Source organism: Brachionichthys hirsutus, chromosome 10, assembly GCF_040956055.1.
Source record: "Brachionichthys hirsutus isolate HB-005 chromosome 10, CSIRO-AGI_Bhir_v1, whole genome shotgun sequence".
NCBI classification, from domain to species: Eukaryota; Metazoa; Chordata; class Actinopteri; order Lophiiformes; family Brachionichthyidae; genus Brachionichthys; species Brachionichthys hirsutus.
The window spans coordinates 12,094,392-12,120,161 of NC_090906.1; the positions used below are offsets into that span (position 1 = coordinate 12,094,392).

Genomic DNA, 25,770 nt, shown 5'->3' on the forward strand with positions numbered 1-25,770 from the left:
GCCCATCAGAATGCTTCGGTTAATAGTCAAAGATGTACTTTATGGTTTTTGGCATCTAATTGACTCGTTCTAAATCCAACGTTTTGGCATGTCTTGGCCAGCCGGGGAACGGTTATTGATTGATCTGTGAGAGGAGGTATTCTCCGGGACATTTATCTGCACTGATGCGTAATTAAGTTCAGCTTTCTGCTTCCTGGTGAGAAATAAGTAAACTTAATGTGTTATTTAAGCTCAGGTAATATTGCTGCGTTTTGCTGCTGTCACCATACGAGTCTCCACCAAGGCCCAACAGTCTCCTGTAATTCGATCTATCCTTATCAATAATCAAATGAGAGTGATTATATTATGAATAAGCATGTCGTCCTTCTACAGTCGCATTACTTAAATTATTAATAAGAGGAGAGCAGTAGTGATTCAACGTGAATATTCAGAACCAAGACTTTCGAGCCGCATTGAACGCACCACAGCAGAAACGCCAGCCAATCTGTAATGAGGAAACAGCGCCACCCGGCGGTGGTAAGCGTCATTTCATAATGACGCCGCAACATGTCTATTTTATTCCACAAAAATCAAAGTCGACCAATGGAGCTGAAAATGTATGAGCACACGTTTTTCCCATTTTATATAAGTACATGCAACGATAAATACCTTCCCATAAAAAAAAACATTAAAACATTTTATTCGTAAGAAGAATATAATTCATATAAATGTATGCTAAATAACGACTGAATAAATGTGATTGAGGCGGCCGTCGCCATGAAGAGAGTTGAAAGTCACTGGACGTGAAGCGCAGCCTTCCGGCGGCCGCCCTGTCCCCGGTACCCGACAAAGAGCTCGTGTCGTCAGCGATCAGGCTTCAGGCTCTGCAGGTTGCTCCAGAGACTTCCAGCTGCCGTCGGTTCCTCCACGTCTGTCACAGTCTGCCGCTGACTTCAGGGGAATTACACCTCTGGATCTGGGATAAAACGTATGCGGTATTTACTTTAGCGAAGAACGAGTGTGCCTTTATTGATATTTTGTTCACCTTTTTAGATTTTGTAAATTGTTTACATCTTCGCGAAGAGTCTCTGAGGGCTATAGGCCTCGTTGACATCGCGAAGGCGCTAACGTTAGGCTAAGATGCTAGTAGTGTGCAGGGTAATGGAAGCAACACGGAGAACATACTTTCTAATCTTATTTAATTCTATTTCAGTTACGGAATCATAAACTATAGAGATTTTATGTTATGTTTGACGCGAACGTAATTTTGTCATCAAATTAATTCAAAAGCAAACTAGCTAATTAGCTGGCTTGGTTAGCGTTGTTGTCGTCGTTTAGCCTGTGGTGGTAGCTAGTAAAAATGTATCTGTGGTTAGCCAAAAACAACATATGTAAGTCGGTAGGTTAGCATTAGGATACGCTTATGGTTTAACCAGGAGAAGCTTTAATGCTGTAGCTAGCTGATCGATAAGTATGTGTGGTGTGTGTTGAACTGGACTAACAGATACGATTAGCTTAGTTAGCTGTAGCCTCATTAATTAGACTGTGGAAGGCGTTAAAGTGCGTCTGCCTTTTGTTATCGTTATAACGTGTTTGTTCTGCTTTACAGAAAATGCCCACAATAAAATTACAGAGCTCTGATGGGGAGATCTTCGAGGTGGATGTTGAGATAGCCAAACAGTCCGTCACCATCAAGACAATGTTGGAAGGTAGAACTAAATCATCGTTCGTGTTTGGCTCTGTGTGATATGTTTCCTTTTTTTTATTATTAAGTTTGATTTAAAATCTTATGTAATGATTTAGATGTGATTTATTTTCTCCTACTGTAATAGATTGATGCCTATCATTGATAATTGTTCATTTGATCATGGATATTTTTGGCAGATTTGGGAATGGATGATGAAGGCGATGATGATCCGGTCCCTCTCCCGAATGTGAACGCCGCCATCCTAAAGAAGGTACGGGACGAGACGAGAGCACGCCACGCACAGACGTACATGGGGCTGTTGTGATGATGATGATGATGAATATATTTATTAGATAGAATGTTAGAGTACAAGTACAGTCACACAGTAGCGTGTATTACAGTACAAATAACGTCAAACATCCTGTCTAAGAGGAGCATTTCAAAAAAGCCCTTGCGGGCTTGTTTCCGTTGAAAGTCCTTCGTACATAAATCATCCACAATTAACAATACAAATAAAAATAAAACCAATATTAAATTACGCAATTGATGCAACGTAACATTAGAAAAACAAAAATAAAATGTTATTACACCGCCAGTGCAAACTAACAATTAATCTAAAATAAATTACACCACTGATGCAAAATGACAATAACTAACTTACATAAATTACAATAAATTACTAAAGCATTAATTAATTAATTGTCAGTGCGTTTATGTTGTGCCTTTTATTCCGTGCGTCGTGACGGTTCAACAGTGTAAAACTAAAGGGGGTGGTTTGTCATCGTTTTAAATATTCAGTTCATTTGAATACTTATATACATCTAAAGTTGTACCTAAATATTATTCTATTCTGAATTTTATGCCAGAGACGCATCTTATAAAAGTTGTTGTGTTGTTACCCTCAGGTGATTCAGTGGTGCACCCACCACAAAGATGACCCCCCACCTCCTGAGGATGACGAGAACAAGGAGAAGAGGACGGACGACATTCCTGTGTGGGACCAGGAGTTCCTCAAGGTGGACCAAGGCACCTTGTTTGAACTCATTCTGGTAAGTACCTTAAGACATTTAAATACACCATGACGGGACTGGGGGGGGGGGGGGGGGGAGCGTAAACAAGGATGAGCTTCCAGAAGGTAACCGCAGACGTGCAAAGGACCGATTGTGAAATGGCTGTCGGACATGCTGTGGGCTTCCAGGAAGAGAAACGCTAGTTGTCGTTTGAGGTGGGGGGGAACTGAAACTGATCTCCATCAGGAGGATGACACCTGATCCAGGGGCTGGGCGTTTAACTGCGTGCAGACCAGGACGTCCGAGCCCCCCCCCCCTCTCCCTCTCCCAGCATGCTTAAGAGTTGCAGCCGTGGACTGTACAGGACAAACCCCGCTGGGGGAGGTGCATTGAGTGTAAGGGGGGGGGGGGGGGTCGTTGGATTAACGGCATCGATGAGGTTCAGAACAGCCCCCCCCCCCCCCCCAGTGTTGCTTCTACAGCTGGACAAATCGCAAGCTTGATCCTTTATTTAGCTTGAAAGTACTATTTTGAATCAAAACCAAAAGAGGGAAAGACTCTGAAGTAATAATAATTTAGGTGATCAGTATGACGTCGAGTCGCCCCCCCCCCCCCCCTCCGAGCCAGGAAAAGCAGGAATAACTGCTTCTGTAGGAATGCAGCAACTCTTCATCTCCAGAGGACGAACGAAACTCCCCGACTGGCTTGTCTCTGGTTCAGCTGCACAGTGGCTGAAGGTTTCTCTCTGCAGAAGGAGCTCCCGACTCTAGAGCAGCGTTCACCCTCCAGACGTCAGAGAGTTAGACACGATTTATTTATTCATCACTCCATCCAGTTAGTTTGGGTAGAAAGGGGAACTACTAACTAACTAACCAACTAACTGCTGCTGATCTCGTTGAAATGTTGCCTTCCTGCTTTCAGGCCGCCAACTACCTGGACATCAAAGGTCTGTTAGACGTCACCTGCAAGACGGTGGCCAACATGATCAAAGGCAAAACCCCCGAGGAGATCAGGAAGACGTTCAACATCAAAAATGACTTCACAGAGGAGGAGGAGGCCCAGGTAGCTCGTCCGCCTCCGCCCGCCCGTCTGTCGTTACGTTCGTGTTTACGGGCCGCTTCAGAACGATGAACGCCGTTGTTTTCTTCCTGTCATCTGCAGGTTCGCAAGGAGAACCAGTGGTGTGAAGAGAAGTGAAGGGGGGGGGGCGCTGCCGACACTACCACTCTGATAGGAATTGTCCCTGCTAATTGGTAGCACTGGTGTTCATAATTGTCCATATTTACGTTTAGTATATTATAACCTCCTATCCCTGAATACCGATTATCCAGTTCATTTTAACTTGGCTGTGTGTCGTCATTAATTTAAATAGGGCCGGTCTGCCTCAACACCTGTTGTGTATTTGCATAAACGTAGTTCTGGTTTCACGACTTTGTTCCCTTGAGGATTAGCGAATGTTCCTTTTCCTATTTGACCTACTATTGATTGCAATGGTTGTTTTTTTTGTTTGTTTTTTTTACTGGACATGTCTGTTCTCTTTTAGATTATGAATAAACTAGCTTTTTGACAATGGAAATGAAAGGGTGGATATTATTTAAGCTCTGTAAATGCATATTCTTCGTCGAACCACGCAGACGTTGGGTTTCTTGGAAGGTCGGGTGGAAGGATGCTTCCTGCATGATGTATTTGGGATTCCAGGTGCTTGTGCGTTGTCATGGAGCGGTGGGTGGCTCACTCCTAATTCATGTTGTATTGAATTGGAAGATTAGCTCAGATGCCGGCCGTTGGGAGGATGAACTCATTGAAGGAGAAAATAAAACAGTTAAAGAGGCCGTTGTCTGTCATTTGTTGTTTCATTTGCCTCCGCCAAGGAGGTTAGCAAGATAACTCCAAAAGTTAGGGGTGGATCTTGAGGACGTCTTCAGGATGATGATGAATCCTGGTGATCCAGAATAGATTCGGAAGAGATCCAGATCCAGAAGAGATTCTGGATCACTTATTATCATGGCAGTAAATGGAGGTTCAAACATTTGTTCCTCAATATCTCTGACTGGTTTATGGAATTTGACAGTCGTGTGGGGTGGGGGTCTCTCTTACTGCTGAATATTTGGTATAAATCACACTATGGGGGGGCTGAGATGCTTGGTGGAGGTCTGTGCGCTTTGAGTGCTTTTTCAGTTGTAAAAAATAATTTGCTGCACTGATATAATTATTCCTGAAATGTCCTTGCGTCTCAACTACAATAAACGTAGCCAAGACATTCAAAACACTTTAATACATCAAACAAAAACAAGTAATACATCTGGAGTAAAAAAAAAAAACGAAAATACAGAAGACATGTTGAAGTGAAGCTGCTCTAGAAAGCATCTCTAGAAGCGCGCCCTCAGTCCACGGCTGCTGAGGGCGAAGCTAAATGATTGTGTTACGTTACGCTGAACACGCACAGGTGAGGACACAGGATGCCATCGGAACGCTGCAGGAATATGCAGGACACACACACACACACACAAAAAACACACACCTGTAAGAAACGGTAGAAACTTCTATTTTTTTGGTCATTTCACTTTTTGCGTTTTTTTTACATAAAACATATAAAAGTTTAATTATAAGGAATTCCAACATTTATAAAACTCTACAACACAAGCAAATATAATAGTACCCATTTGGTCTCAGGTTACGGAGCTGTAAAAATGTTTAGTCAGACAGATGACATTAAAAAAACCCAACTGGGTTCTCCACCAGCAAAATGGCCAAGCTAAAAAACAAAATCACTCGAGAGTCGTACAAAAGGAGGAGACAACAGAACACGGAACATTTACATAGCGAGAGACTGAGTCCGAAAGTGCTTCAAAGAAATAACGCGGCGAAATGTGGGACGCTAGAATTTTACTTCTCCTAGAAAGGTTGACCATCAGTATCGGAATAGAAGCTAAACAGAGATTCCACCTGGTGGTTTCTGGACCTGAGGTCGTACTGGTCAGGCTGGTTTAGTGGCTGATGCTGGATTGTCTCAGAACTGATCTTCTGGGCTCGAGGTCGATGTTCCTGATTGTCACGGAGTTAAAAAAAACACGTTAAAGAAAAAGGCAGATCTAATCCTGCTTTAATGAAATGGCCGCAGATGGAACCAAAGATTCAAACGCACTACAAACTGGATCTCGCATGGACCGGAGGTCCAAGTTCAGGACCAGAACCTCCCAGACATGATGCTCCACTGGACCGCCGGATAAAGGACACACATGTCCAGGCTGGTTAACATTAAGCAAACGGGATTTAGCAAGATGCTATTCCTGGTTGAGGAGCCGATCGATACGGAGGTGGACGCTGATCGGCCGGTGCTTTCTGCCGAGGAGGATCCGGCCTCGGACCCGAGAGTCCCGTCTAACCGAACTTCCTCCAGGAACATGATGAAGATGGCTCCTGTTTAAACATGACGAACCTAACGGACCACAGGCTTGAGAGGAAGATGAGGGAGACGAGGTGAGCTGGGGGGGGGGGGCAGCGAGCCCTCACTGAGTCTCCGTGAGCACTTTGAGAGAAAGTCCGGTGGCTTTGGCGGCCGACAGCACCGCCGGCGCGTTGCGGGTCTGCTTGCTGGACAGGTGTTCCAGGTGTGTGTGTGTGTGGGGGGGGGGGTCTGTGTGGCCGGAGGTCGCTGCGCTTGCCGGCTGACTGCTGGGTGGGGAAGTGTGTGTGTGAGCGTGCGTGCGCTGGCGGAGAGAAGCGAAGATGCGATGGAGGAGAGGCGGCTGGCGGGGAGCAACTCGGGGATGGAGGGCGCTGGTGCTGGTACAGATGGTGGCGGGCAGGAGGCGGGGACGGGGGCGGGGGACGGGGGCGAGTCTATAGCGCTTGAATCTGAAGAAGCTGGGCTGGGGCAGCCTCCTCCTTGAAGGTAGCGAACGCACTTCTTCTTCCTCCTGGGGACAGTCAGAGAGAGTTATCTGTGAATAAAGCGTGGATGGTAAACGTCAGCAGGAGGCGGTGAAGATGCACCAATGAGCAGGGAGACAGAGGATCACAGGGTCCTACCGGTCCGGCCCGGTTCTGTCAGGAGCGCCGTTCAGTTTCGAACCGAGCTAACCCGGCGACTCGCTGGTTAAAGCGTTTGTTTTGTTTTTAATTCAAAATCATCAATTTGTGATTATTTCACTGCTGAAAGGGATTTTTAAATCTATTTTTTTTTCAACTGTGTTGTTAATAAAGTGGCAGAAACGCTGTTGGCTGCATATCGAGTGAGCTCCATTCAGTAAAAGTCTCTGAACTGCAACAAAAAAATAAACCTGAAATGTTATTTTACTTTTGCATCACAGGTTTATTTTTGTATCTTCTTTGTAATGTAATACTTAAATTCTACCCCAAGCAGAAGCAGATCAATAAATATTCCAGCCCCGACGTGCTGAAATGTTTCTGGTTCGTCTGCTGCAGCTTCACAATGTGCGGCGTTCCCCTTTAATCACAGTAACGCCAAACAGGATCATGCAACACAGCAAACGCGTCTCCGCCTTCGAGGTGAGACGTCACAGGAAAGGTAGAAATGAGGAACTCGGGGTCGATGCCTCACCTGGAGGCAAAGGAAACGGTCTGACACGCTCACTGATCCTGGAACAGCATTCCTGACAGAAAACAGAGTTACTGACCTCAGAGGTTTCCAACTAAGATCCTTCTAGAGGTCATGTGTGCTGCAGGAGAACGGCGCTTTAGGGTGTCTTACATCTAGACAGCTTATCTTTTATGCTAAATGAAGAGATGGTGACAGACAGCATGCAGGCCTCAGGACGAATCAAGCATTTCTGGAGGCGGAGCTTCAGAGCTAACCGCTAACATGTGGCTAACTTCCTCTGGGATGGTTCCGCCTTAAGGAAATGTTTGACTGACTGAGCCAAACAAGATGGGGGGGGGGTGGACAGGCTGTTAATGGGAGGACAGAGAGATGCAGCACGGCGCTCCGGACCGGAGGGTGGGGGTGGACGCCGGCTACCCACCTGCAGGGGCCGCACCAGTCCGTCTGTTGGTTGAGGCCGAAGCGAGCCCGGCATTTCTTAGGAGAGCCCGGGTCTGAGCACAGTGCGCAGCATGCACAGGAGGAGGAGGAGGAGGAAGAGGAGGAGGAGGAGGAGCAGCAAGGCAGAGAGGAGCAGGAGAGGCAGAGGAGTTAGAGGAGGAAGACAGACAGGGGGAAAGAGACACGAGAGCTCGTCAGGGGGGGGGGGGGGAAGCACCAACAGACTCAAGTAGACCAAGTCATCAGGTCAGACTGTTAGTCGCAAAGCACGCACGCACGCACACACACACACACACACACACACACACAATAAATCATCCTGAGACCAGGCGGACAGAGAGATGTGAGGGAAGCCGTGCTGATAAAGCCGTTCAGTAAAGGCGACGGAAAAGCGTCGCTGTGTCTTCATCTGAGGCAGAACCAGAACCGGCTAATGAGCAATCCTGACCCACTTCCTTTGTTGTTAGCTTTAGCTCAGGAAAAAGCATGAAATGTGGACGCTTTGATCTTAGTAGATACAATAAAGTAGGACAATAAATAAACAAACGGTGTCTCCACTCCAGGTTGGGTGGAAATCTGAGTGGTTTGACGCGACACGCATCCCGCTGCCTCGGAGACGCCAACACGTGAGATCAAGCTCGACTGAAGCGAACGCCACACAAGATCGTCCGAGTCACAAAGAGGGAACGTATTCAAAGACGGTTTACCTGCAGCGGAATCCTGCAGCTTCTCCCGTTTTCTCCTCTTCTTTTTGCCCTGCGGAAGAAAAGAGCTTTCCCAGTTAGCGTCACGGCTTTCGTCCCCGCGCTACGACAGACTGACGTCACCAGAGAGTATTTCATGATGAAACCTTATACAGTCCCAAATCGTATTCCTTTATCAACACAGATCGGCATCATGTGGACTATTAAAAGCACAAACCAGCAATCAGGTGAGAAAAATAAAAGAGAATAAAAACACCTGAAATGGGTGACAAAAGCCAGAGAAAGCAAGAAATGTGAAGGAAAACCAAAGAAGGTTGCGTCGCTAACGTCGCCGTACATTCAGCTCATGCAGCACCTGATGCCGTCACCGAGGAGTAACCAATCAGAAGCAGGTCTGAGACGCCACAAATCTAGAAGCTTTAAGATTAGTAGTAGATCAGCGGAAAATCTCGGCTTCAGAGAAGCATTTGTTTCTCCTGGAGTGTGTGTGTATGTCCAGTGATATGGGGGGGGGGGGGGGGGGTAAAACTCCGCCTGCACCTGCAGCTCCTGGAGGCTCCTTTAAGTGTGTGTGTGTGTGTGTGTTTAAAGGCATCCATGTGAAGTCTTTTTAAGACGTGGAGGAAAAAGATGCTGAAAACTGTGGCGTGGTGAGGATGATGATGATGATGACGATGATGATGATGATGAGGAGGGTGATGAGGAGTAAAGGGGCTGGTCATGTTAAAAGTCACCATTAAACAGTTTTGATCAATTTAATTTTTAACAGTCATTTAATTTTTAAGTGACTGACTGTGTGTGTGTGTGTGTGTGTGTGTTTCCACTGTGTGATGTCTTCTTGAGCTGCTTTAAAAAAAAACGTTTTAATAATAATACATGTAATAAACATGTAATTATCATCCTGAGTTGTGCGTCTGCCGTTACGGAGCTGAACCCAGAGACCACCAAACGGCTTCCTGCTTCTGGTGAGCGTATATTGTGTGTGTGTGTGTGTGTGTGTGTGGGTCAAAGGTTAGCGTGTGTCGCTGCCGTCCGGCGATCAGAACAAAATGAAGGCTCAGGTTTTGTTTTTGCGCATTCAAACGGATCTACAGCAGCGAGGCCAGCCATGCGGCCCGCTCTCTGTTAGTGGAGCGAAGCGGCTCGATTTATACCTCTGTGTGAGATTAACTCTTTAACTACTGGCAGTCACCATCATTCAGCAAGCAGGCTTGGTTGACTATTTGAAACCGACCAATCACGTGTGCAGCTGCTGTTACTTGCGTGTCCTTTGTGAGGCTGATTGTATGTGTGTGTGCGTGTGTGTGTGAGAGAGTTTCTGGAAGGCGCATGCAAACTTTGCAGAGGAATACCCACAACCCCTTTCATGCAGCGCTTCACATACTCATTGTTTCCCACCACAGAGGCATAAATCCACCATAAGACGTGTCCCTACCCAATCAGCTTTACTCTTTTCCCCTGCGACCCCGCTAAGGCCCGCCTCCTGCAAGAGTTCAACAGCAAACTGACAAGTCAGAGGCAAACAGCAGCCCAGATACACATTACACTAACACATGCACCTCCTGTTGATCTGGACGACAGGTTTATGACTCCTGATTGACAGGTTTCAGAGCCAATAATCATGCAGGTTGTTAAGACACTAGCCAATAAGGATGGAGGGAATAGACTCGGATCACCTCTTCCTCTTCCATCATTAATAACTTTTCACTGCAGCACATTGTGAAACATTTTAACAGTAAGGATGTGGATTTGTACAGCTGGTCCTCACTTACCGACGGACTCGTTTAACGACGGGCTTTCTGAAATATAAACGTACGCGTTTCGTAATCATCTTTCATTTAATAACAAATCCGTTTAGCGACGGGGTCTTGGGAACGTAACTCTGGCGTGAAGTGAGGAGCATCTGTATCAATAAATGTATTCTTTATTTAGAAAAATCTGATTTATTATTCAAAAAAAAATCAGCGTCAAAATGATCTCAGAGTATGATGGTGTGTTCACACCTAACGCAAGCCCCCCCCCCCCCCCCCCCTCTTTATAATGGCACATAAAGTTGCTGTGAAGCTGTAAGCAGATTCTCATTTTGCTGTGGAATCATTATTCTCCGGACGTCGTCCAGCAGGACAAACGTACGACCGAGAGCAGGCGACAAAGTCCTTCAGGAGGTTTGGCCAATCGGGTTAATGTGAGGTTTGACCAATCAGGTGAATGTGAAGCTGTCATTAACTGGATTGGTGTGAATGGAGTCAAGGAAGGAACACACCATCACTGAGGACGTATAACTCGTGAGCTGAGCTCAGCAGCATTTAAAGCACGACGGCGCCTCCTGGTTGCGCGACCATCACCGTCTACCGACTTCTTCCCTCGACAGACTGTTTCCACCAAAAGCCCCCCCCACCCCAAAAAAATATCAGGTGATGCATTTTCAGATCAGCTCAGAAAAGTCGAGGAGGAGTTGATTTTTCTAGCAGAGAGCAGGAGGAAGATGAAGAGAGGAGGAGGATGATGAAGTCCTTACGTAGTTGTCCCGGGCCGACCAGGTCGGGTAGAGCTGCATGTGGAGCTGTCGCTCTTTGCGGGCCAGCTCGTAGTACTTGGCCTGTTCCTCCCGGGTCAGTGCATGCCACTGGGAATGAACACGCACACGCACACACACACACACACACACACACACACACACACACATACACACACTAGTGTTAAATCAGTCTCTCATGTTCCTCAAGTGTGAAATCATAGCCAGATCTGGAAACAGGATTAGTCTGCTTTTAGGTGCGTGTGTGTGTGTGTGTGTGCGTGTGCACATCCCTCACCCTTCGTCCCAGAATCTGGTTGATGGCGGCGCTCTCCTTTAACGTGCACTCAGCGATGACCTTTGCCCTCATCTCCTTCATGTAGAGCATGAAGGCGTTCAGGGGTTTCTTGATAACCGGCTTCTTGGGCTCCTTCTCCCGTTTGACCTCCTGCGGTTTCCTGAGGGGGGGGGGGGGGGGTAGGCTGTTGTGATGGAGCAGTTGAGGCCTGATCCTGGACGGTGTGCATTAAATATTAAGCCTTATTCTGTCCCGGTTTAAACCAGACTTAACCTTTAACTATGAATTAGTCATCTATTAGCGTTAGCAAGGAGGCAGAATCACCGGGGTAAAAAAAGGAGGGTGATGACGATGAAGAGTAAAATACTTACACATACATGCCCCTGTCATAATGCTCGTGCTCCTGCTTGCCTGAGTGGGGCACGATCGCTGGGTGCGGGATCCCCGTAGGATGCATGCCTGAGGGGCCCAGCATCAGAGAGTGGGGGAACCTGGAGGAGGTGAAAAGGATGGGAGAGTAAAAAGGACAGTCCAGCTCAAGGGAACGGGGTCGGAGAGGAGGGCGGGCGCTAAAGCATGAGCGAGCAGACAGCGTACAAGGAGTTAAAGCCTGCAGGGCGACGTTCAATACACATATAACACTGATTATTATACATCTATTACATTATTTATACGCATACTATAGACAGCAGACAATTATTTCTATTCATTCGGCAGCGATGCAAGCATTCCACCCCTAGAGGGCGTGCGAGCATCACTGAAAAGACTTTCACCAGGCGTCAATCATTTAAGCAGAAAATGTGTCCCCTTTAAAAGTATTTATTTGCGGATGAGTTTGACAAACAAAAGAACGGCAGATGTTTTAAGACGATTTCAGGTTCGGTTCAGCACCATTTTAAACTCTGGTGGTAAATTAGAGCACAAAGAAGCAGCAGAGCGCACGGACTAATAACAGCTCTAAATATTTACTGTCTGTTTCTGCCTGCAGCTCACAGGTGGGGCTTAGTGCCCATGAGCAAGCAAAATACGCAACTGCCAAACGCGCAGAGACAAATATGCAAGTTGAGAATCAGTTTCTCTCGTGATTACGAGACCGGTGTCTCATTTCGGATTTAAACTCGCCACCCGCGGCGTGACTCAGGTCTAAAACAGACGACATGATTGGACGCCCGACAACACACAGCAGGACGGGCGAGAAAGCCTGATCTGCTGTGTGTGTGTGTGTGTGTGTGTGTGTGTGCAGAGATCATCCGATGTGTCACTGATGCGACGCAGCTTTAAGCAAATACACAAAATCAGAACACACGGCTGGACAGCATGAAGATGATGCCGCTCCGCAGGGGTCACAGGGGTCACACTCCAGCTTCCTGCACCTCCTCGGAGAACAAAAGCACTGCCGCTTTAAAAAACAACAACAACAACAAACACCGACTCCCAGTCAGAGTCCTGAATCAGAAACACAAGGAAAGACAACGGACAAAAAACGAGTGCAATAGCAGCGGAGAAGCTGTCCAGCATGAGGCGGTGCTCCAGGAGGAGGAGGCTGCAGCAGCGGCTGGCGTGGGGCTAGTTAGCCTAAACCTAGCCAGCGTCCTGTTTACAGCACGCTGGCTCCAACACCAGCGGTCCAATGGGAAACTCCCGTTCAGGCCTTTTAAACGTGCTGTAAACAGGCGCCGATGATGCAGAGCGCCGTTGTTCTTCTGGCTTGAGCTTGCTCTGAGCAGCCGCTGACCATACCTGGAGAAGGAGGGGGCGCCGGAGAGGTTGGAGGAGTAGGGCGGCCTGAATGCACAGGGGGACAGGCCCGGGTAGACCGGCTGGCTCGGCCTGCCTCGCATAGGGGAGACAGCAAGGGGCGGAGCCTTTTAGCTTCAAAGGCAGACATCAGCTGATCCCAACATTTAGCGCCGAAGTTCATTTCACTATGACATTAATGTTAAAGCAGTTCAAATCAGATAAAAAAGGGCATCAGCCCCCCCCCCCCCCCCCCCGGCAGCCTAACCCTGTTCTGTGTAACAGTTCATCTCCACCATTCATCTCTTCTTCAATGACTCAACATGTTGGGAGACTCATGTGAAGAGAAGCACTCGGTGACCAAACCCTGCCCCCCCCCCCCCCCCCCCGGTCCGGGGACTCTCGCTCCGGGGACAGCAGGAGTGACCAGGCTAACAGTAAAAACAACAGATTTTGTTTGACATTTAAACACTCATTCTCCGCTCTCCATCCTCCTCCTCTTCCTCTTTCAACACAGACGCATTACAAGAGGCCCAAACAAACAGATAATCTGGGATAAAGATTATAGCAGAGAATAATATTTGTCTGAATCCACAGTCTGAAGTGTCTGAAAAAGATAAAAGTCCATAAATCACAGGCTTCACAAATGTCTGGGGACACACAGCTCGGTCCAAAGAAACATGAAAAGCAGACACACACACATGTAACAAACACACGCACAACGTTTAAGCTTCGTTCCAAATCTCCATGACATTTGATGTAAGCCTTTAACTGGCCCTGCAGGGGATTTTGACGAGCACAGATACTGTAGGTTGTAATAAATGGATTTGTGTTGAGCCATAAATCAATGGAAGTCTGACATTATAAGTTTTCAATCAGCCAGCGTGACATCTCCGGCTCGTCATCGACTCAGGGACGATGGAAACCCGAAATAAAACAACTGAATCCGGACCAGATGTGGGCGGTCAAACATCCCGTCCTGCAGGACGAAGCTGCAGCAGCAGCCTCTAATGCAGCGGAAGCAGAACACGACACACGCTCATTTAAACGCGCCATTTAATTACAGGGATTTGCTGCCAAACTCAACTTTATTTATTTAAATGTCACATTTCGTGCAGCCAAACTTGAAAAAGAACAAAAGCAGCGGAAAAAAATAAAAATAAAAAAATCGCCTAAATTAAAACACACTTTAAAGACTTGAGAATTTCATCAATATAACAATATAGTCAAAATCCTCCCTGTGGCCGTTCTCCCTGTGGCACACCTTCCTTTTCTAAACAAGTCTGTAACGGAGCTCACCTCCACAGGAGCCTTGTGGTTAACTCTCGGGGCAACGCGTCACTAATCTCATTGATTAACGCCAGGAGCAGAGAGAAAAACCGTCTCATCAAAATCTGTCCGTATCTTTTCAGTCCACGGAGGAGGGAAAAAAAGACAATGAAAAGATGGTGACAGAGTAAAACCTACAAAAAGAAATAAAAGATCTGAAACAGTGTGAACGACAAGGTGCCCTAAATAGTGCATGTTTGGCCTATTTTGCTGGCAGGTCACTAAATACAGCAGCGGTCCACATTCCTGAGGAAATACTGAGGCAATTAGGAGGTGGTTTCCACGACAACAGGGCCTTAGGTTAGGCCCTCTAATACCAGGTGATATATGTGAGCCTGACCCGGGTCAGAGCGACACCGTGATGATGATGATGATGGTGGTGAAGGACAAACTGTCTTTGGGGGGAAATTAATGTTTGAGGGTTAAAGGTCAAAGGTTGAGGTTGCAAAATTCTGTTTTAGAGTGGGTGGTTGGGGACCGGAGCAGGTTAATGTTGAAGGAATAGATTGTTTTCCCTTGATCAAAAAATCAATTAATCCACAGCCATTTTCAGTTCTGCTAGTTGATTCCTTCATGGGATGGAGTTCTAACAAGGTCATGTGTACGCGCGTGTGTGTGTGTGTGTGTGTGTGTGTGCGTGTGTGTGTGTGTGTGAGACAGAGAGAGAGAGAGACTCACCAGCTCATCGAGGGAGTGATTTGTCCGACACCGCCTGGAGGGAGGGAGTAGTACCCGGAGAGGTCCTGGGACTGGTGTCTGTGAATGCCTGGAGGGCACACACACACACACACACGCACACGCACACGCACACGCACACGCACACACACACGCACACACAGGTGAGTTAAATGGCACTCAGCGATGGGTTATTAATACTAGTGTTAGTCTGGGAACTAGTGTGTTAGTGTAATGATACTGAGTGTGTGTGTGGGGGGGGGGGGCACTGCTGTCGCCAGTTTGCTTCACTGGTTCACTGACTGGATGTGGTGAGAATCCCCACATCGTGAAGACACACACAGACAAACAGACATCCCGAATGGCCGCCCTCGCCCCCGCCCCTGCCCTCGCCTCCGTCTTTGTTCCCTTCAAAGGAAGTCATTTGTCAGCAGGCAGCACCTAGCATTTAGCGCGGCCCGGCTGCTAACCTGTGTTTGCAGCAGAGGAATGCTCCTGATGACTGTAATTTGGCCGCGGCTCTGGGCCTGCTTCAGGACCCCGAGACACAATAAATCTGAACGGCAGGAATGCGACTGTGTCCCACCGCTCCGACCCTTCGTCCCTCGTCCCTCATCCTGTCCTCGCTCCACATTTCTATTGTCCCTGCATGATGAGGGTTCTCAGCAGCTCGTGACAGAGTCGGACTCGGATCCGGAGCCGACATGCGACACGGTTTACTCACAGCCGGATTAATCGCTTTGACTGATTGATTGGAACCGATAGTTTACAGACTCTGATCCTGACGGTGGCCGAAGGCGGCGGCGTGCTAAAACAGCGCCGGAAATCCCACTTCCTTCCACCCAGACTCGATTCTTTTACAGTTCATTTCATCGGTTCTATATTTAATATTGATTTGACCTAAAAGACTGCCCTCCCTGGACTGTTGCTTCTGACTGTGACGGGAACTTGTTTGCTGCTGGGAAACCTGTGAGGGGAAATTAAGCGCAGAAATAGGGCAGTTGTCTTTTGGAATGTCCCTTTTTTAATTTGGCGACGACAAACCAACATCAACTCGCACGGTCGCCACGTCAGAGCCTGCAGGAACACTTCAAAAGGAAAGCGCTGAGTCAACCCGGTCCTGCCTGAGCGCTGCATCACGAGCGCTTAGAAGAAACTAATACCAAGTGTTTAAAAAAAAAAAAAAAAAGCTTTATTGTCACATACATTTACTGTAGAGTGTTTGGCTAATCAATAAGATGCAAACGTAGAAATAATGAAATCTAAAATATCTCCATGCGTTCCCGCTTCCTGATCATGAAAGCTCTAATTCCTCTTTTCCTGCTCTTGCTGCCAGAGTGAGCTTCAACTGGTGATCGAACTGGTGCTGCTGGATGAGAAGCAAAAAAACAAGTCATGACTATTAGGGTGGTTACCATGGTAGCAGGCATCCCTGCATCTCTGTATGACTGCTGTATGGTAACCAGTAGCAACCGGGAACTCAATCGATTTATGTCCTAACTGGTCAGATCTGTCTTCTTGAGTTGGGTTGGACATTTTTAGAACTCGAGTGACTCCCGTGACCACGTTTCTAGGACAATGACTTGATTTATGGGATGGCAGAACTAAAACAGGTTTCCATTTGTGCCATCTTAAAACGAGCTCGAGTCGTTTTAGATTTAAGCCTTCCTGTCAACACATATGTAACTGGAATGATCGGCGCTGACCCGGTGATGTCACTCGGATAACGATGACATCACTGATGAGGTAAGCCCTTCCTGTGAGGAACCGACAAAAGATCATAGGCGTGAGGTAAATGGGTGGGGTGTGTGTGTGTGTGCGTGCGTGCGTGTGTTAATGCTCCTGTCATCAGAACTCAGCTGACAGGTTCTGGTTCCAGGTGTTAGCTGTGTGTGTGTGTGAGCAGCTGGATCAGTCTGTCATTACGAGCTGAGTCACGAAGCTAACACACACACACACACACACACACACACACACACACGGCTGCTTGAGGTCAGACTTTAATTTCTAATCTGAGAAAATATTTTTGTTCGTTTAAAGTTTTGTTTTTCTGTTTTCGGCCTCTCTCCTTTCACGTTTTCTCTCTCTTTTGTCGTTCAGACTCTCTGTTGAACTTGTTCAAACACCGAGTGAACGCTTTCGACGCCGTTACCGCCCGCCTGTCTCTGGGAAACAAAGAACTGGAAGAGTAACCGTTTAGTGATGATTCAAACAATAAATTTACAATGAGGACAAAACTGAAATCCCGTCAGATCGCCCCCTGGAATTAATCTTGTAGAGGGACAGAAGCTCGGGATCGGCAGGTTTTACGTCTAAAACTGGACGAAACCTTAATGCCAACTTTTTATTTGCGTCTTTATAGAAACGATTGTTTATTCTGCGCAGCTCTTAAGACGTCTTTTCCCTTTTATACGTCCTCTGACCGCTGTTTGTAATGAGCAGCGGTCCAGCCTGGGGATGCGGCGGCTGCTTAGGTCACTTATTCCACGCTCCACACTCAAAGAACTTTTTAAACTTGTAGTTTTCAGACTTGAACAACCGATTTATTAGATTAAGTGCAGCTCCCTCTGGAACTGATTTCACAAACGTAGCAGTGCCCCCCCCCCCCAACTTTGATGTGTAAAGTCAGTGGAGATCCCATCGGATGATGAATGCGTTCAACAGAGATGTGGTCAGTAGTTTAGAGCGGAGCGGGTCCGACCAATCAGCACCCTCGATCAAACGGCGTGATGTGTGCACGTCGCTGACTAAGGAGAACCTTCTGTGCGTGTGTGTGTGTGTGTGTGTGTGTGTCGCAGCGATGGCATGCGTGATTGTCGCTCTAATTGTTTCCATCTTTGTGTGTGTGGCTGGCGGTCCCTTCAGAGCACCGGGCCACTTCAGAACAGCCAAGAAACCGCAGCGGGCCTCCCCAATGGCTGTGTGTGTGCGTGTGTGTGTGTGCGTGCGCTCACCTGTCTTCTGGCTCATGTCTGTGGGCAGGTGAGGAGGACTGGGGCTGAAGTGGTCGTTGCTGTAGGGCAGGAGGGACGACAGCGGGTGCATCCCGTGCGGCTGCTGCACCACCGACACTTTGTTGGACTGTTGAAGACACAAGGGGGGGCCGTTCCATTAGCAGAGACGGGGGGGGGGGGACTTAATTTGACTCTTACACATGATTTTGTGATGGCGGACTGGGCGGGACGGCGTTCTGCGGCCTTTAAGCGGGAAAGGAGAAAAACAAGCGATTATCTTCTCAAATTTAAAGCAGCTGAACGCGGCGGCGATCCTCACAGCACGTCGAAGAGCCAGTTGCGGCGAGGAATCGGGTTTCCTTGTATTTATACGGGTCTGATTTCAATGCTGGGGGAAACACACTGAACAAAGCCGGGAGGCACGGCGGGCTTTCAGCCGCACTGCGAGGGTGGAAGCAAAGCGACAGAGAACAATGGAGGTTCTGCGTAGAACCTTTGGGAGGACATGGATCGAAGACGAGAACTATTTATCTTAAATATGCTGATCCCGTGATGAAACTTCGATGAACTTTGGGTTGGAGGGGTTGGCATTCACATGCAGAACGTGATTAATGCTACATTAGCTTGTTGCACCACCAGCAAGCAAAATTATTTGAAGGAAATCTCTATTTCCTGCTCCTCTGCGCCTACTCGCGTATGGAGATCTGGAATTCCCCTGTGCCACACACACACACACACACACACACACACACACAGAACTGGAAATTTAAAACACTGTTCAGGACACGCAGATGGATTTGAGTTGGCTGCCTCTGGTTTTCAGGGAGGAGGCCATCGACCGACCGACCGATCAATCGATCGATCAGCCTTTGATGATGAAGTGCGCCTGCGTGAGAAAGAGCTGCTTTCATGTTCCTGTTAACAAATAACTCCACTAACTAAACCGAACCCAAATCCACTTCTAGTAGCGCTCACAACGTGCGGCTTGGCATGAAGACCAGTCAGCCAATCACAGCTGATCTGCATGCATGTGGTCATGGCTAATTATGACAGGTGTGAACTGACGGACCCGTTAATAGCGGGGCCGAAGCAGCTGTGTGACATCAGCACTACGGAGGAGCACATCTGGAGCTCCTCGCTCGGCCTCCTGCTGAGTTACAAAGTGAAAACCTTATCACGTAAAGTCAGAGCTTCCACACACACACACACACACACACACACACACACTGATGTGCATGCTACTCAGCTGCTAAGATCAAACTGCTAAACCCCTTTTAATGTTGAGACATGAAAACAAAGCTCGTTGCCTCTGAACCGGAGAGCTGCTGGGTGGGAGGTTTGAGGCTGGGGGAGGAGGTGGAGCAGGAGCAGGAGCAGGAGCAGGAGCAGGAGCAGGAGCAGGGTGTGTTTAGGTTTAAATAAGGTGTTCCGCATACATAATAACCTGCAGAACCACTTAGAGGTGAAGGAGGATTCTTGTGGGTTCAGGAACATGCAAAGATTTAGACAGAGTGGCTTGTTGGCCACCTTACAGGGGGAGAACAAAGATGCGTTGTCATGGCAACATTTATTAAAACCGATGCTAAGTAGGGCTTAACGTAAGACCATTATTTACCCATGAAAACAGGCACTGGAGTCATTCCTCATGTTGCTGCTTTGCCCTCTACTTCCCATCACATACTGACTCATAATGCTGCGTTCAAGTCACACGGAAGGGAATGGGAAACTTTTTCTTTTTCTTGGTCTGGCATTTGTATTTTTTTTTTTAAATACTCCCAAATTGATCTCCATCATAGCTGGAGGACACACCTGGGCGGGGCCCCCGGTTGCACCACGCCGAGGGACGTCACGGCCCTCGTTTTGGATTTTATCAACTGCTCTTAGTCTGACCCGTTTGTCTCTCCTGGGAACGTCTCGGGATTCTCCCGGAAGGGCTGGGGGCGAGGAAAGTCCGGAAATACCTGCTAGGACTGTTGCCCCCGGCGATGGGACGTGGATGGATGGATTGTGACGTGTTTTTTTTTAGGGGGTAAAATAAAACGAAATCCTTTTTCTCCTCATGCCTCCTCATTGCTGCACTGCTTGCTTCCGTACGTGGACACACACACACACACACACACACACACACACACACACACACACAAGGCCTCCAGAAGTAGCTGCGGCTCCGAGGTCGACGTAGCCGTTTTACCGTAACATTATAGCTGCAGATCCCCCCCTTTCTGCTTCCTCTGCTCTCCTCTCCGGGTAATTAGCCGACCTTGAAGTGGCTTTAGCTGCTCCTTCCCCGTTTTTTTTTTTTTACACACACTCAGGGAGGCTGCCTGAGACGCTCATTGAACCCGTAATTATCAACCCCCCCCCTGTATTTAAAAAAAATGCCCCCTCGTCACCCCACCACACACAAACACTCACAACTTACACATAATTACCTTAGCCGGGACGGGCAAGTGTGTTCATGCATGTGTGGGGTAGACACACACACACACACACACACACACACACACACACACACACACACACACACACACACACAGTAAGTTTGAGTCTCCCTTTAATTCACTGCCACCCTTGCAGGCTGACATAAATTGTCTGTGGATACATTCATAACAGTAAATACAGTTTTTTGTTTTTCGACTGAAGCTTTATTTATTTATTTAGTAGGAAACTTCGAGAGGCGTGGTCCGGACCGTCTGCACCGCTGGAAAGATTCACACAACTTCCTTTAACCTTCTGAAAGGAACACAACCCCCCCCCCCCCCCTCTGCTACATGTCCATCAGATTGATCGCCATCATATCTGGAGGACACACACACACACACACAATCCATGAAATTTAACAAAGAAGCATGACTCAGCTGAGTGTTTTGATAGGTTGACATCAGAGGGATGGATGGATGGATGGATGGATGGATGGATGGATAGATGGATGGATGGAGGGCCATCCTTTGCAGTCACCATGAGACCCTCTCTCATTGGACAACGCACACCTTTAGCATGCTGCAGCTACACCAAGCTGCTTCACTGTGTAGCGGATAGCGACGTCAGGATGAAGGAACAAAAACATATTGCTATGAGCTGAGCGTGCCCGATGCGGTCTGGGGAGGATGCCCACCCTGGGGATTCCATATGCTCCGCCCCTTCTCGGCCAGGAAGAGGAGACGCGTCTGCACGGATGAAACTCTTCCGTCCTGCAGAAATAGACGGCGCTGATTACATCAAAGATATAATTGCTTGAAAGACGCGATTACTTTATGAATCCCCATTAGGGTTGGGCGCCTCGCCTCGTGCATCCGGGACGGCGGATCAGCCTCTGTAGTTTAATTTCACTTGAAAGGCCTTTGATTCTTCAGCACTTGGTCGCCGCCTTTTATCCCGGCTCTGTTTGAACAGAGCTCTGCTGCTGAATGCAGGAGTTAATGGGATCGCAGATATCACTTTGTAACAACGGCCCTCCACCTTGACCCTGATGCAAACACACACACTCGTACGTATGCATTTCACATACACATCAATGCAAAGAAACACACACACACACACACACACACCGCTTCGTTCAGAGGAACTCATGCTGATAGAACACCTCTAATTTATTCTTTCGTTTCCTGATGACCCACTAAGTACCTCCATCTTTTTCTTCTTCTTCTCTCTTTAATATTTGAAGCAGAAATTAAAGCGCCCTTTCTTTTCGTCCCCTCCTTCCAGAGAGCTTTTGAGTCTAATGTCTTTAATCTCACATTTCACTCCCTTCCTTTGACAGTCATTCTGTCCTGGGGAGGTGGAAACAAAGTGAATCAATAGATAATTCATCTCTGCTATTCGCTGGAAGTAAACAGTGCCCACTCTGCGATCTTTTCAAGTGGCTTCGATCAAAATGCTTTGCAGGAAAGAGCGTCACAAAGAGATGCGAGGACGACGCCGTCGCGTTTGTCATCAGATAAATTGAAGGATTGAACCCCCCCCAGCAACAAAGGCCCTGATTCAGGAGTGGAAAACACAAACTGGTGGCTCCTTTAACGGGATAATTGGTTGCTTTTAGACCACGATCCAAGTTTCTTCAAAATATTAAGAGTTTGAAGAATAAAATGATCTTTGTTTCAAAGTAAAAACGATTTTGTTTTACTGTTAAATTCCTTAAAAAAACAAGACATTTAATAGAAAACCCTCTTCACGGTTCTAAAAGTTTAAAACCAATGTTTCCTCTTTCTGATCATTCATCTGAAATAAAATGTGAAAGAGAGTAACACACGCACACACACACACACACACACACACACACACACACACGCATGTTGTGGTTTGATCAGTGTCCAGAAGTAAAATACATGATCTAATAATCTCACAGAGCATCTGATGAAGGAAACCGGCTGATTCTGCTACTGGATTAAAACTGACTGGATTTTATGAACTCTTTAGAGGAAGTTTAATGTATGTGACACTAAAACGTGGATCTGGTTTAAGCAGCCGAGCCGCATCGCACCTGTTGAGCCGGTTCTGAGACGCTTTGGATCCCTGGCAGCAGCTGTTTTTTTCTGCTGAGAAGCAAGAAGCATTCATGTTTTTGATATACCAGTAAAACCAGAGTGATCCCTGATCCCTCCGACCTGACCCCCCCCACTGCCCCGCCCCAGCAGTCAGCCTGGTTAGCAAGCAGGGCTCCCAATCTGGAAGTCATTCCCTTCTCCGAAGACAGGAGCCCAAAATGAGAGCCTCTTAGTTGGAGGTTTGGACAACATCAAAGCTCGAGCAACCATAACAACACAGCCATGTTTAAAAAAAGGGCCAACCCCCCCCCCCCCCCCCCAAGAAGCCTGCCCACTCCCCAATTACACACACACACACACACTCATATGAAGGACACGCCCAATGGTGTGCATGCAAATACCCTGACAAACCAAACGCACCGCCGTCCACGGCCGCCACACACCACTGGAACATCTGGGCCACGGCCACGATGAATCAGTAACCACTGGTTGTAACTAACGGGCACAAATGTTGTGTGTCAGTGTGTGCAACATTATTTTTCCGGCCGAGATACAAAACTTGAATCCAAAACGTGGGTCCGGAAGGACAGCGACTAAAGATTGTCAGAGTCCAGCTGTAGCCTAGAATAAAAGTAATAACATACAAACCCCGCCCACTCACATGAGGCTGCGGCCCGGCCAATCACAGGCCTGCAGCATGTGCTGGGGGAGAACCCCCCCCCCCCCCCCCCCCCGTACTGATGGAGGTGGCCCAAGTATTTGAAAAAGTATTAACGAACGCGTGAAATTTGACTGAATTGCGTCCGGCCCGTTTTGAGCTACGTCGGACACAGAGACGGGCAAGATCAAACGTTTTTGCGGCGACATCATCCGCTGAAGTGGCGGATGGCGTCTGTCGCCCACTCATTGTGAAACCTCTCCTGTGCAGACTTCAGCTTTCACTCATCAGCTCAGCCTTAATAGCTGATCGTGTGCCAAAATGGGAAATGTCTCTGCAGGTTAGAAAAACCCAGACGCTGACGCATTTCCTGTTTATTACTCAAATATGGCCACCAGATACCACAATAATAGAATCACACAGGTCATGGTGAAGGTTCGAGAGTCTATGTAGAGGTAACTACAAAAGGGTTGATTCATTTTTAGCTGTTTTTTGAATCCATAAATTGAGTTTTCAATGTTAAAATGTAATATTTTTTCCTGACCTCATTCTGGATCAGATTTCGATTAAATTCAGCAGCAAAAAAATATTTATATGAACATTTTTGCAGAAATCTTTGTACGTAAAATTTCTATAAAAAACATTTTGTACAGATAAATTTTTTTTATTTTTAGCACCTTTTTTCCTTTTCTTCTGGACCGGATCACACATTTCTTTTTTTACACGATGGTGCATATCGGAGCCCTCATACCTTTGCTTTTATTTGAGCTCTTTCCATGTGTGTGACTCTCATGTGTGTTGTGTGTTGTGTGTTTGTGGCGTTCAGGGCGTGGCCGAGGCCTCACGCACGCCAACAGAGTGAAGTTTCGGGAAGCAGACGACTCAATCAGCTTACATGCTTTCTGCCCCCCGGGTCGCCGGTTGGCTTCACGTGCACGCCGCGTTCTGTCTGATCTGCCGCTTTGATGTTTGTATCACAATAATCTCATCCCGGGGCGTTTAAGTTACGGAAGCATTGACGGCCATGCAGAAGTAACACCCGGGGGGGGGGGGGGGCACGGCGTGCTGAATGGACCTCGCATTCTCAGGCCCAAACAGAAATATTCTTTGGATATGCCTTTTTTTTTATTGCTCACACATAAATACACTAGCTATAAATATTTAAATAAATCTACATTTTGAAAAGCAACATGTTTATTTGCACAAATTTGCACTTCATTTTAGAACTTCAGCTGCTTTTTGGAGAATAAACTTCAATCAAAAGCAGGTGAAATAACAGGACAGAAAAGTCTCCAAACTTCATATCGCTTTTATGAGTTAAGCTTTCACATCCAAATAAAAGTCTCACTCTGTGTCAACCAATCAAACAGCGGCTTCATGAAGCTTTGTCAGAATTTACATTTCTCTACAAACTGTGAGTGCAATGAGCTGGCGCCTCATCCGGGGTGTACCCCGCCTCTCGCCCGCAGCCAGCTGGGATAGACTCCGGCAGACCCGCGACCTGAATGTCGGATCAGCGGCTGGAGACGAGACAATTACGCTCGTTTTGTCCAAACGTTACGGTACAGATATACATGTAGAGATTTACGGTATAGATATACATGTAGAGATTTACGGTATAGATATACATGTAGAGATTTACGGTATAGATATTCATGCAGAGATTTACGGTATAGATACACATGTAGAGATTTACGGTATAGATATACATGTAGAGATTTACGGTATAGATATACATGCAGAGATTTACGGTATAGATATACATGTAGAGATTTTTCAGTATAGATATGCACATGGAGACGCTGCATTTATTCCATTGTGTATGACGATGTTTGAGGAGATGTGGACAGACCCGATGGACATTGGGTAGTAACCCTATGTGCCCCCGATGGCAGGGGGGCATAAAAGGACCAAGTTAGCGTGACACCTGACGCAAAACGCTTCAAACGCTTCCTTCCTGCAAACTGCTTTCAGGGCTGACCTTTGACCTCTACGAAACCGACTGAAGAGCAAAACATCACGACAATCACGGTGCGTTTTTCTCTCGTTCGTTCTGCTTTTCAGCAGCTTTGACAGTTCTTGACCCGCATCTCTATGTTTCATTCACTCCACATAAAGACTGACTTCCTGAACTCGTCAAGCGTTCCTCAAAGGATTCCTCCTCTGCAGGGAGAAAAGTCAAACCAGAAACGTTTGTATGAGGGTGGAAATGCAGGTGAAAGCAGCATTCTCCCAAAACCCCTGAAAGGCTTCAGAGAATCAAGGTCAGTCATTCATTATGTACAACCGTTTGTCAAATACATTTCTGAATCCGGTTTTTCTCTTCGTTTTTGTTTTTAGACTGGAAACTTAATTCAGCGCAGGAGTTACTTTAGTGAAAAGGATTTCATTCAGTCGTATTTAAGTTGATTCGAGCGAAAGGTCACAGACAGACATGAAAGATGTCTTCATTTTGATTCTTTTAATTTAAAAACCATTACAAAATAGTTACATGCGGGGAAAATACGGAAGCTGGAAGCATCTTTAAAACAACTAGAAAAACACTCAGAGCGCAGACCTCACGTTCATCAGAGAAGCGTCTCCAGACTAAAACGCTTCTCTGGCTGCCTTTGATCCAAACACCTGGAGAACCGGCTTCAGCTTCCCTCCTCGGGTTCCCACCACCAGTGGTTTGGCTCGGGCCTCATGGGAGACACGCCGCTTCTTTTGGTCGGATGAGGCCTGGCAGGCAGTTA

At 47.2% G+C, this 25,770-nt stretch overlaps 2 protein-coding genes across 2 annotated transcripts in view; one reads left to right on the forward strand and one right to left on the reverse strand.

The window, feature by feature from the left end:
* The first annotated feature begins 817 nt into the window (after positions 1 to 817).
* On the forward strand, positions 818 to 4,508 carry skp1 (S-phase kinase-associated protein 1). Its single transcript, XM_068744488.1, has 6 exons — positions 818 to 967; positions 1,589 to 1,688; positions 1,864 to 1,937; positions 2,572 to 2,715; positions 3,598 to 3,738; positions 3,838 to 4,508. Exons 2-6 carry the CDS (start codon positions 1,592 to 1,594, stop codon positions 3,871 to 3,873), a joined length of 492 nt encoding a protein of 163 aa, XP_068600589.1. The 5' UTR covers positions 818 to 967; positions 1,589 to 1,591; the 3' UTR covers positions 3,874 to 4,508.
* Positions 4,509 to 6,462: 1,954 nt separating this feature from the next.
* The window catches only part of tcf7 (transcription factor 7), a 32,558-nt gene continuing 13,250 nt past the window's right edge, over positions 6,463 to 25,770 (reverse strand). Inside the window, exons 4-10 of the mRNA XM_068744091.1 lie at positions 17,894 to 18,020; positions 14,943 to 15,030; positions 11,570 to 11,689; positions 11,199 to 11,358; positions 10,904 to 11,011; positions 8,389 to 8,437; positions 6,463 to 6,596 (exon numbers count right to left, since the gene is read on the reverse strand). Coding sequence (XP_068600192.1) covers positions 6,520 to 6,596; positions 8,389 to 8,437; positions 10,904 to 11,011; positions 11,199 to 11,358; positions 11,570 to 11,689; positions 14,943 to 15,030; positions 17,894 to 18,020 — 729 coding nt within the window. The 3' untranslated portion in view covers positions 6,463 to 6,519. The remainder of the gene's footprint in view (positions 6,597 to 8,388; positions 8,438 to 10,903; positions 11,012 to 11,198; positions 11,359 to 11,569; positions 11,690 to 14,942; positions 15,031 to 17,893; positions 18,021 to 25,770) is intronic.